At 35.2% G+C, this 12924-nt stretch overlaps 1 protein-coding gene across 4 annotated transcripts in view; it reads right to left on the reverse strand.

Annotated features, from left to right (window-relative positions):
- The window catches only part of SCAF11 (SR-related CTD associated factor 11), a 176935-nt gene that overhangs the window by 15650 nt on the left and 148361 nt on the right, over positions 1-12924 (reverse strand). For all 4 annotated transcript variants that reach the window (XM_068190063.1, XM_068190061.1, XM_068190062.1 and 1 more), the window contains exons 4-7: positions 5795-5872; positions 3995-4092; positions 2898-2965; positions 2215-2270 (exon numbers count right to left, since the gene is read on the reverse strand). In XM_068190063.1, the coding sequence (XP_068046164.1) occupies positions 2215-2270; positions 2898-2965; positions 3995-4092; positions 5795-5872 (300 nt within the window). The remainder of the gene's footprint in view (positions 1-2214; positions 2271-2897; positions 2966-3994; positions 4093-5794; positions 5873-12924) is intronic.

A 12924-nucleotide genomic window follows, 5' to 3' on the forward strand; every position in this document is an offset into this window, starting at 1 on the left:
TAGCTCCATAGGTATATGTAGATATTTGCAGTTACAGTGAACAAATTTTCTCTAGTCTGTCTCTAAGTTTTCAACAACTGCTCTTTGCAGATAAACTTCATATTTTATATAAAGCAGAATCTTTAATACTTCACACAGACATTATGAATAAATAAATCTGATCTTCACTATTGCACAATTCTGCTACCTAATGCACCACAGTAAGTACAGTTCAAGCACCTTCACACCCCTGCACAGCAATTAACCAAATGTTTTGTTTCAAGTAACAAGAAAACCTAATGAGGGTAGTTATGATTCACCTTTGCCCTCAAGTAGAATTAGGGAATATGAAATTTGTCTGGTGTGTCTAGTTACTGGGCCCTCACAGAGGCACAACACTCAGAACCCACTTTGTACTTCAAAAGATACCACCACCAACACCACTTTATGTTGCTAACAAGGCCCAGCCATGCTCTGTGTTCTGGCCCATTGCCATTTAAAGGCATGCAGGGAGCTCTGCTGCTGGGCACTGCACTGCCTGCAGGGGAAAAAACAAACCCCAACAACTACCATCAATAGGCCTCCAGATACTCTTCCCACACTAATACATACCTACACTGATCCATTTTTGTCACAGCACCTAAAAGGCTCATACCACCTCAAATCTGACTAAAACTTTCCTGTTCGTTCCCTAGTACTGATAATTTAGAACAAGAGTTTAGAATACTCCCGTAATTTTAATTCAGAAAAATGAAGAATAAACTTTGCAGTGGGATGTATAAGAATACATGTCTCAATATGCAGTCATTATCTGTATGCTCCATCAAACTTCGGCACACAGAGCTGCTTCTGAAAGGAAAATGCCCTATTTTTATCAGTGTACAAACTTTAAGTTCTGCCTTAAAACTGTTGGGTTTAAGTTTTATTCTAAGAATAATATACATTTTTAATATTAACCTTTCTCCCTCCAATTAAAAGAGCTATCCAGATGTTCCACGAATATCCTTATGAAGTAGTTGCTAGCACATCATTGCTTTCTTTTAAATTTTGAACATTTCTTGGATAATTAAGTCCCATGCTTCCTCCTGAAGGTTTTTAATGGTTCTACTTTTGTTTACACACCTTTTTTTTTTTGCTACAGGTACTATTTGAGACATTAATGCTACTAAACACTTCACCAAATCGGCAAAACTAAAAATGAAAGCACTCCCCAACCATGAAGTCACATTAGTGGCTGATCTAAGCCATATCTTTCCAGTTCAAAACCCCCTTAATGCAGTGAAAGGTACTTTAAGTTTACAGGGCAACAGAACCCAAATTTCCAAATACCTGATTTAGAAGGGGCAAACTGCAGCTTAGAATATCACTGACAACTATGGTGCAATGAGCACCAAACAGAAGTTACAATTCAGGCCATCAGCTGCTGAAAATACGCAGGATGTGCCCCATACTACATGAAACAAAGCAGTAGCCAGAACAGGGACTTGAACAAAGCTTTTCCTCCAAATATTCAAACTTCAGGTAAGACAGAATGATGGCAAATGATGAAATTTGCACTGCAGAATTAAATTTATCATGCACATGCATTTACAGGTACAACTATGAGTAAGAAAGCACTGATCAAAAACTTGTGTCTCAGAGACACAAAGTATTTTTGAAAGGAGGGATGGTAGAAATCAAACAAGAGCCTTTACAGCTCCTTATAAATCTGGCATCTGGTGATCCTGTGTTTATAGGCTAAGATTTATGAACAAGAAACCTCGAAACAGAAACCCTTGACAGAAATCTCGTATTTTAAAAAAAAACCAATCTGATGCAAACCATAATGTCTATGCCAGACCCACATAAATTACTTAGTTGACTATGTCTATGTATTTTATTGAAAATAATGAAAACCTTCATATAATGGTGCTTGGCTGACAGCTTGTACATGAAACCATCTTCCTTTAGATGAAAGGAGATGGATGAAAACAGGGTTAAGGATCTTATAACGTAATAGCCTAATCTAAATGAAAATATTTACCACCACAAAACTAATTGTAATCTGAGAACGAAGCTCATATAACCTGGCACTATATTCTAATTACTTCAAGACCAAAAGAGACAAAATAAAAAAGTTTGAATCATACCAAAATTAACAAATAGAAGTTAACCTTAAAAATAAGCAGGAAAGTAAGTCTTAAAAATGCTCTAATAAAAGAAAGCATTTACAAATGTTTCCTTATCAGAACCAACCTTGTTTATCTTCACAGAGAAAGCTTTCTTGTTTTGTTTGTCATGCAAAATATTACCTGTGGAACAAGGAACAAAACTTCGATCTTAACTTTAGCATTTTAGTTCTTGATTGTTCATCAAAATCATTAATGCAATGGGAGGTTAACAAAATGTGTATTTTGAGTGCGTTTACAATGTTTACATACAAACTGAGTAAAATGAAAACGCACACACCTTCACAACAGCTTTTTAGATACCAAGCAGTTTTTACCTCTACAGATATTTTCTTCATTTCCGAAGTTATGAAGACTTATCAAACAACTTTTATTGAATAAGCCCTTCAGAACAGCAACCCCAAAACACAGCTAAGTGTTGCTTGTGTTTGAACTCTCAATAAAAAAAACTTCTGTGAATAACAGCTAGTCATTAGCTGTTCTCCAGCTGCCTGATGCAGAAAATTACTTGAGGCTGAAACCATATCCATTTGAGCTGTGACTGAAATTGAAGAGGCAGTTGTCTGGTAATATAAAAACAGGAGTTTCACATAGTGCAATTCTGCTCTAGAAGTTCCACATTTCTACTACTTGGAATTTGGGTTTTATATACAAATATAAGCAATTTTTAAAAATTAAATTGGCTCATCAAGAAAAGATATTCTAGAATTCCTTAATAAAAGACAGCAATTCTGGCAAATACCAACTTACTGTATTTTTTCTTCACAATTCTGCTTAATTTTATTGTTTCTGGCCCTCTGTCTGGACATACAGCTCTTCTGCAAGATAAAAAAAATACATTAAAAAAGCAGTTTCTAGGCATCCAAACAAAATCATCTCCTATTTGAAGGTATTTTTATTTTGTGCACATAACCCAAGTTCTAGCTGCTATTAAAACCTGAACTTGCATCGTGAATATCATCTTTTGTATATCAAAAGCCATAGTGCTTCTAACAGCTTAGATAGAAGAAAAAAAAGAAAACCAATTTACACAAAAGTTAATATCCTGTATTAAATCAGAATGCTCAGTTTTATTTGATTTCATGGCAACATGTGAAAGATGTTATAACCTGCTTCCTTTTAAGAATCAGTCAGTGTTGATTCAGAATGGTGAATCTTATTTTCTTATGAGTTAAAAAAAGGTAATTTACCTCCAGTTATCTTTGCTGTAATGAAGTCTGCTTCACATTAAACATCAAGAACTCTGTATTTTTCATACATTCCATTAAACACTGACTTTAGATAAGCACTATTTAGCAAAATTCATCTGTATAATCCTGAGCTTCCCCTTATACAATGCAGCAAATGTTACAAGATAAAGTTTACCAAAACAGAAATGTTATTTCCATATAACAACAGCTATGTTCCTTTTCAAACTTATTAGAATAAAATCAGTTCTTGACTACAACTATGTTTTACAGAAGAGGAACATCACCAGTGCTTAGGGTAACATGCAAGAAAAATGGATGTTTGTTTAGAGAAACAAAGAAAAACATTTATATTGTTAGATTTTGATGTAGCCATACTTCAAAAGAATGTAAAATTTGTCAGAATTACATGAAAAATGCAACTTTCACAGAGCTCAATGCAAGAAACACATTGCCCTTTACTTCTTCCTTGTTATTTTAACTACTTAAGTGAGAATTACAGCAATGATAAAAGTAAAATTAAACTACCACTTGTGAAAACTAACATATTTTAAACTAAAAATAAATTACAACATTTTCAGGCTGTACATGTTAAACCAGTTGATTTTATTTGTTTTGAATATTCCAATTCAAATGCTTGAAATTACATGGCCAACCAACCTCACAAAACTTCTCATCTTCACATGGCTGTAAGTTTCCTTACTGCAGGCATAGTTTTCCTCTTCTTCCTTCCTCCTTAGCTGTTTTGTAACCTGAACCTGCGTTGTAAAATAGAATCAATCCAATCTAGAATGTCATGACATTTCGGCTTTAAATTCACACAAAGTCTCTTCAGGTCTGTACAAAAATTAAACTCAAACAGAAGGACTAGAAAACACTTCAAATCTTACTTCTTTTGAAGTAGATATGACTTTGACTTCACAGTTTGAAGATTCTTTTCATTTGTTTTTCATAAAATAGAAAAAACCTACACTTTGATATGCTCTTGTCAATGCCTGAGATGCTTACTAAGTTCACAGGTTGAAAAAAGCCCTGAACATTCTGATTGCCATGGCAAGTGTCTCAGAGTTATGCACTAGTTTCCATTAAGAATCTATAAGCTAAGTTTTTAAAACTAAGTTGGTTGTTCAGAATACACAAGGTCCACCTTGGGAAGATGCTGAACTACCACTCAATATGCTTCCTCAAAATTAAAACACACCCAATTTTCTTCTAGAGTAAAATAACTTTACAACACTAAGGTTTTTTTCACGTCTCAAAAACACTGAGAGCAATACAACTTATTTCACACCGTGAAGTTATTTCAATGGTTACATTGCAATTGTTTGTATTAGAAACTTTATTTCCTCATCCCCAAAATCTGGCTTTTTATGCGACCCCCTAACATATCAGCAATCTAATTCTGAGTATCACGAAGAGAAAGCTGCCAATCTCCTGAAAGCACCACTGATGATGCTGACCACTATGTCTATATATCTTGGTACACATTCCATCTATTCCTACAGCTCCAGCGTCTCTTCTTCTTTTTCTCTGCCTGCCTGTTTACACTGCAATTCTGTGAACAGACATTCTTTCAAACTGTATTTTGATACAGTCTTTACACTTTTCCAAATGTAAACTTCAGTTTATCCCATTTCAATTCCTTCCTTGATTCTTCAGAAATAAACAAGACAAAATACGCAAGCATGGTTTCCTCTGAGAAGGAAGCACCTCTAGTTGCCAGCATGGCTCCTTTACAGGTGAATGCCTGGGCCTCCGGAAGTACAAGAAGTGAGTAATGGAAGCCTGTTTTCTATATATCACAAAGTGCAAGACCAGCAGCTTGTGAACTACTTATAAGCGTAATTTCATCACAAAATACCAGAATCGTACACGGCATTATCAGCATCTTCCTATATACATATTCAAGATCAACTATCAGAAGAGGTCTCTTCCTACTTGATAAACTACTCTCCATATCATAATTTTAAGAAGAATTCAGAACTGAAAAATATTCAGATTTTGGTTGAACAACGTTTAGCATTAATTGATTCCTACTGCCTTTATGTGTTTTTGTCTGGGAATTGGAGGCTGTGAACACAGAAGATTCACCTCAGCTAAAAAAAAAAGGCAACATTGCAGGATAATTGGTAGAGCAGTTGTTTACAAACCTAGTTTAAAAACACTTTGAGACCAATTACTATACTTCTATTCTTGGACATATAATGGATGCTCAAAGATACTAAAAAATAGTAACAGCAGCTTTATGGTTATTATTACTATGGTAAATACTTGCTCTGAAAAAATAATTAAGAATAATTCTTAGCTTCAAATATGTAATAGAAACATTGAAACAGTAATTACTTTGTTAGGAAAGTTTATTTAACACAACACATTTCATTTTACATGAATAACAGGCAGCAGCATAACTTGGACGTTCCTAAAAGGGAAGTTATTCAAGAAAGTAAGTCTGGAACATACCTTTATCTGTTTATCCAATGCATCCAGCCTGCACACTGCTTGAAATGGTCTGCGATCAATAGGACACGAAGCCTGTGTCTGAAAAATTATTCTTCTTATTACAAACTTGGTAATGAGCTAAGAGAAGCCCTAATTTTCTAAAGTATTATTCACTATTAAAGTAGCTTACAGAAGCACAAAAAATCCCAATTTGTTCACAGTAAGAATGCATTTGGACACACTATCCACATAGTCAATATTTTGTTTTATATAAGCAGATTGCTCTTTCAGGAAAAATCTAAAGGAAACAAGAATATAACCCAGAAGTTGTGTTTAAAAAATGAAAAGCATTTAATGCATTTTACATCAAGTTACCTTCATTTTCTGGTCTTCTAATTTATTTTAGGTAGCTGATTTTATACCAATGTGTCCTGATTTTGGCTGGGATAAAGCTAATTTTTCTTAGTAGCTAGTACACTGCTTTGGATTCTGTGTAAGATTAATGTTGATAACACACTGAAAAGCATAACAATATGCAAATATCCTCTACATTTCATATTGTACTAACAATTTATTTCTTAATTCTATTTTTCAACAGGAAGTGTGTTGCATTGTGTCTCCCCCAAAATATAAAACTGGTAATGCAAAAAGCAAACAGAGGTTATAATACATCTCTTTTGTTGCAGTCAGCACACAATAGATTCCCACATGTAACACATATAAAGTTTTACAAATCAATTTTCAAGAAAAGGGAACTGAAGGCTATTTTACCCTACTGTTTGATGGAAATAGCCATTTATTGTTTTGCCCTGATCACCTAAATGCTCTCTTATTGAGGCTGCACTACCACAGATAAAACACACACAGAACAATAACACATTATTAACCACGGAAATGTAAAACTTCAACTGAAGCGCCACATAAGTGGAACATGTAGTAAATCAGCTTTAAGAAAAATCCACATTGGATATTAACTTTTGCTGTGAGAAAACTCTTTATTCCTTTTAATTCCAGACATGTTTGCTGTGGGGGCGGGGTTATTTGTTTGGTTTGGGGGTTTTGTCATCATTACACCCTCCCCATCCACCTTAATTCCACTGGCCTTCAGAGGCTCAGCTCAACACTTGTAAAACAAAATATAAACCCAAACACACACCCAGTCTCCAGCCCTAATTCATTCACTGAACAAGATTCAGCAGAGGAACTGCTTGCCCTGAAGAGGCATATAATTTCTGCAATTTAGAGAGCTATGGGGTGTCTATGCAAGCAAGATGCCATACTAGAATTGCATAAGCAGGTAGGAAAAACCTGCATTTGAACTCTGCCCCAAAATCCAGTCATGAACTTCATTCCTGTCTTTCCATTGGGCCTTCTAATTTTCCAGTTAATTCTGTTCCTTTCACAATATCAAGGAGTGCTCAACTTCTTTTTCACATACCAGCCCCCAAGCATGGAGCATTCAGGAAGTCTCTGAGCTTCTGATTTCAACTGAAGTAGATAGAACCAAATAAGACTGATTTAAAAAAAACCCAAACCCATCAATCAAACAAAAAAATCCCCTGGGGTAATTTCAGGAACAAGCTCTTGAACAAGAATGTAAGTTAAAGCCATCACCTACCCTTTGATGCTCTGGTATTTTGCTCTAACTAAAAACTTCCTGTTTTGAGGGATGCTATTGTTCTCTGCAGTGTTGTGGCCCCAGACAAGAAAAGCATATTAGGTAATTAAGGCAGTTCCCTAAAGACTCAGATCATGAAGACAGTTCTTGTCCTGTAGTCAAGGCACAGCTAACCCACAGTAACATAGTAGTGCAATGTTCCATCGGGATATTTCATAGCATGCAATGCACTGTAGCTTCTGAATCCACTGCAAACATCAAGGTACATACTTTCATTCTTAGATAAACCAGATTGTAAAAGATAGGTAGGAGGAAGTTATTTTTCTTAGCCATTTTTATTCTTGTTTCAGGATCTACCTTAGCTGAAATGTTTATCCAATACAATCTCTTCCTACATTAAATTTACACATGAATGTCAAGTTATCTTCTCAAGTTTAAGTCACTGAAAGTTACGTTTATTCATTGTAATAAAGTATCATAGAATACTAAGTGTTACTAGCGGCAATCTAAATAACAACTGGTTTTGCTCCACTAGAAAGATGTTCAATGCTCAGTTCTTCTGAACAAATGTTTAACAACTAAATACAGTTTTACACAGTGGTAAAAAGGGAGGAAAACATTCTGAAGAGTCAAAAACTACTATTAGGTTCCAATATGTTCAGAAACAGCAGATGCTCTTTCCACTCCGACTCTGTTGCTTTTTGTAGCCTTAGCATTTTCTGTAAGCTGACAACATTATCACAAGAGAAATTCCAGTAGACTCAGGACATTTAGTTGTACACCCTCAGTCCCCAGGTGGAGTACAGTTGCTGGGTACCCCGAGGGAAACTAGAGATTACTTCTGTCTAAACATGCATCAGCTCTCACCTGTCTGCTAACAAATAAAATCAAACCTTTAAAATGTTTGGGAAAATGGAAGAAAAACCCCGAAGTTCTTCCCCTGTCCCTTTTCCCAACAGCAAGACAGTATTTATACTGCTACAGAAAGGAATAAAGGTAAAAAAAAGTCAACATTCATTACAAGAAGCAATTATGAGGAGTGGTGACCTTTAACTCATCTCTCGTGTTTTTTGAGAACATGGTTCAGGTAACAAAGGTGTTGAGACTTCTTTCATCAAAGGCAGGTTAGCAATTCCACTCTTCTGAGGTTTCCGTTCAGGAAGCATTGTAAGAAATAGTGAATGTACACTATACTTTTTGATAAAGAACATTTAAAACAAGAAAGAAGATGCTGAGATGGAACAAGTCCGAGGAGCAGCTACCACTTTTATTGTGCACAAGGGAGAAAGTATGTGAAATGTATCACAACCTCAGAAGAACCACAGATTTTTACAATATCTTTCTTTACCATAGCTTTAAAAATCAGAACATGTAGTACATAATGTAATCATCAATATCATTAGAACCTCAGTGCTGGTATTAGTGGCCTGCTTGCTTTGCTTCCGAACAGTTCTTTCCTTGGAAAAGCACACACCAGTAGCTCAGCACACTTCAAAATGTCTTTGAATGTTTTATTCTCCACATGAAACTATTGAGAGTTTTCCCATTAAACCTGATAACTCCACAGTGATTCATTCTTTCACCCATCCTGTGATATCTGAAGAATTCACTTCATAAAATACATAAGCATTCACAAAAATCTGCAAGCCCTGGAAAGTTATCCACAAGCAATATGTTTGGTTTTCAGATTTAAAAAAAAAAAAGTATTGTATTTTATTTGTTTTTTATGACCCTCTAGAAAAATCTTACTTTAGCTCCACAGGCATAACTTAATTTATATATTTCTGTAACTGCAAGAGCGACACAGAACTGTGGTGTCTAAACTCAAGGAGTAACTGTCCCCTATTTTAACAGCATCACTTTAAACAGCATTTGAACAAAGTGAGGTAAGCAAAAGGCTGAAGCAGTTATTATATTCCAGCTAGGAATTTCAGAAAGCTATACAAACAGGTGCAAGCTAACCCCAAAAAGTATTTGGCTGATAAAATAACTGACAGATATCCCCATTTCATCAAGTTCCATGTTATGAGGTTTCATAACAAGTAGTAACAAGATGCAAGCACAGAATTCAAGTTGCTGCAGTAAATCCCTCCCCCAAATTTTTTTTCTTCAAGTGGCTCATAATAAAGTCTGTTCTCCAAATTTTGTATTGAAAAGCTGATGCAAAAAGAAACATTAGCCTGCACTCTTAGATAATCTGTTAAACAAATAATACCAGATTCTCCTAACTAAATTCAGACTTTAAGTGAGATTTAGACTGTTAAAGCAATGTCTCTATATTTCACTTTACCTTGTAATAACAGTACAGCAAAAAGCCCACAGTAACACCTCCAGCTTCAGTGAACAGGGAGACCATTACACCACACATAGTGAGAAACACCCTCTCCACATTTTAATGAAAGTAGGAAGACATCAGAAAATGCACTATTTTCTAGAAGCATGTAAAAACTTATCATTACTTTTTTCCAGTCTACTTTTAAAAAGCAAGTACATTTTAAAGTTTTATAGTTATACTTTAAGAAAGCACTATTTTGGCAAGTCTTTTTTGGAAGGAAAAATCACTGACAGTAATGTTATAGAGTGCAAAAGAACAGATTACAGTTTTAAGAGCTAATCTTAAAGAGTAGACTACTTAGTTACAAATCCAAACAACTCTCTTCTCTCTACCTACAAGACACAGCTGGCTAGTTCTTAAGTTCCAATTCAAAATTGCCATGAAGTGATGACAATTAAGTTTAATTGTACTGACACTAGTGGAAGAACTGGAGTAAAATGAAAACCACTCAGACTTTTGCACTGCAATTCAACAGCATTAACATTTATAAATTGCTACACAAATGTTCTTGCAAAATCACCAAGTGGTTGAGGTTGGAAGAGATCTCTGGAAATCATCTTGCCCAGCCCCCCTGCTTAAGCAGGGAAATAGCCAAGAACAACTGTATACTACAAAGCAAACATGTAATTTGCAAAAAGTTATCTAAAATATACGCCTTCCAAAACAATTTGATTAATACAGTTTTTCTGAACATCAGTTCTCAGATGAACTGTTTATATATACACTTTGGGTATACTTGAACAATAAGGTTTTTTCCACTGTTATTTTTGGAGTTTTAGGCTGTGTTTCTTTGAACACAATCCACGTTTTGTTCATTAGTGTCATCTTAAATCTTGGCCACAGTGCTCCGTACTGCAGATCACTGTGGAGATTGTTGCCATTTAAGCTGATTCCTTCCTATATCCTTCAGAAAAAAAGAATCCAGATCAGAAAGCATACACATTAAGAATCCCAGTTATCATACAGGCAACTCTCCTTAACCTCAGAAGAATATACATGTGCAGTAGTATACTCCACATACTCAATGATCCAAACCTTGTATGAGCACAAAGACAATGACTACTCTATGCACTGAACATCAAAATCTATGAATAAAACACCTAAAAACATCCACTAGAAACATACTGCAAGGCAGTTCTTTGTGCCAGCTGCTTAGTGTTATTTAGTCAACCACAGATCCTGTACAGAATATGATCCTACAGATCCTACCTGAATATGCCCCAATGCTTTGGAGAATTTATGACTGTACATACTCCACTTGTAAATTCTCCAGATGGGGAAAACATAATGTGGGAAACCAAGACCAGAGCATGAGATAAATAAGCTTGATAGGTGAGGGTCACTGAAATCAATGTCTGTTACACAAGCATTGTAATAATGCAGACAACACACTGAATCTTTTCTTCAACACTCATCTCTCATGACAGCTCGTAAGAGGAATTAATAGAAGAACAGAGATAGAAATCTCCAGTATATTTCTTAGCACTCTGAAGAATAGAAAGGAAGTTAAAAAGCCTACAGTAAAGTAAATATTTATTGTTTCTAAGAGTGTTTTCTTTGAATAGAATAGAAAAACAAAGACAGAGATTTTTCTCTAATGCATACAGGAAAGACACCACAGCTGCTAAAGCAGTTGTCTTAGCTGAGGTGGTGTTAACTACTTTGTACATGTTTGCCAAAGATGCCTAGTTACTTTTTCTTTGTATCAGTTTCACTTAAATCCTTTCAGAACCAGTAATTATAAACTAAAACATGCGCTTACCAATGAAAATACAAAATACAAGTTTATCAGAAAAAAAAAAGTTTAAAAAATTAGTTTTGACTCAAGTCATTAATGTAGTATTACAGATGACAGAAACACGTTAATGTAATTGCTTCCTTTGGTTTAACATGACATTACTGGTGGTGTTTAAAGACTCTAGATAGGGGATTTTTGTTGTTGGCTAGACCCTCCCCCTTTTATTATATGGCCAGAGTAATGTTACCACATATACACTCTTTACACTGAAAGCAACCCTTTGCTTACACTGTCCTTCTACACCCCCACTGAAGGGTGTGTCCAGTAACCTCAGCTCCTGATTTAGCACCTTCTACTTTTTATGATCTTCCAGCACAGACTCACTGAAATACAAAGCCTCAAGCTTGCAAGTCTTCATTAGTAAATTATACCATGTCGGTTTACAGAAATTGTTGACAGCTGCCATAGGATGACAAACATTTATGTTAATCTTCATGTGCCTACCGAGAACAGCCCCCAGCGGAGACTGGGAGAGCACTATTTAGCATGGCCAAAGGCACACAAGTTGACAGTCTAATAGTATAGAAGAGTTTAATAGTATAGGCAACTGATTCTGTCCATAGCAATGCTCTCAAATGCCACAATTAACACAGCCAAAGAGAGCAGAACAATTCAATGGACATATTAAAAAGTTACTCTGAAGATTAACTCTTTTGTGGGGATTCCTGGTCTGCCCCTCACTTTTCTTTTATGCTTTAGACATCTTTCTTCAAAGGGAAAGAAAATACAGTACTGACTCAACTGTAAAGCTATTTAATTCTGAAACTAAATGTACAAATTTAGCCAACAGGATCTAACGTATTAGACCTGCTCCGTGGCAAGTTTCCTACTCCTCTTTAGCCTTTGGAATAAAGGTGATTTTTATATATTGCTTTTAAAGTGCTTTTTTAAAAATCTATATTCTCTCACTTCTTAAAAAGTAAGATGTCCAAAGTGTTATGGCTGCTGCTTTCAGACAGAAGATCTGCTGGTACAGGACACTTTACTGCAGTTGCAATGTTGAAAATCTCCTGTAGATTGAAGAGGGAGCAGAACAGTAAAACTCTTATCTTTTGCCTAAACTACCCTGATTTTGATTAGAGTCTACACATTTATATAAAAAAGCCATAAACTCTCAGGAGAACAATGATTATGTACAATTTGAAAACAACAGTTTAAAGAAGTAGCTTATCCTGTTATATTTTGTAGTCCAGATGCAACACAGAAAAATAAATAAATACCCAACTTGAACACAGACTGCTAGCAAAGCCTCTGAGTGTATGGAACAGAACTATTCAATAATTTTAATCTTAATTTTGTTTTTCTCCAGCACTTAAAGAAGAAAATATAATTTCTAAAAGTAATTTGTTTATAATTAAAAAAACCACAACAACAAAACAAAAACAAAAAAAACCAAAAAA

The sequence above is a fragment of the Anomalospiza imberbis genome, chromosome 5 (assembly GCF_031753505.1).
Source record: "Anomalospiza imberbis isolate Cuckoo-Finch-1a 21T00152 chromosome 5, ASM3175350v1, whole genome shotgun sequence".
Lineage (NCBI taxonomy): Eukaryota > Metazoa > Chordata > Aves > Passeriformes > Viduidae > Anomalospiza > Anomalospiza imberbis.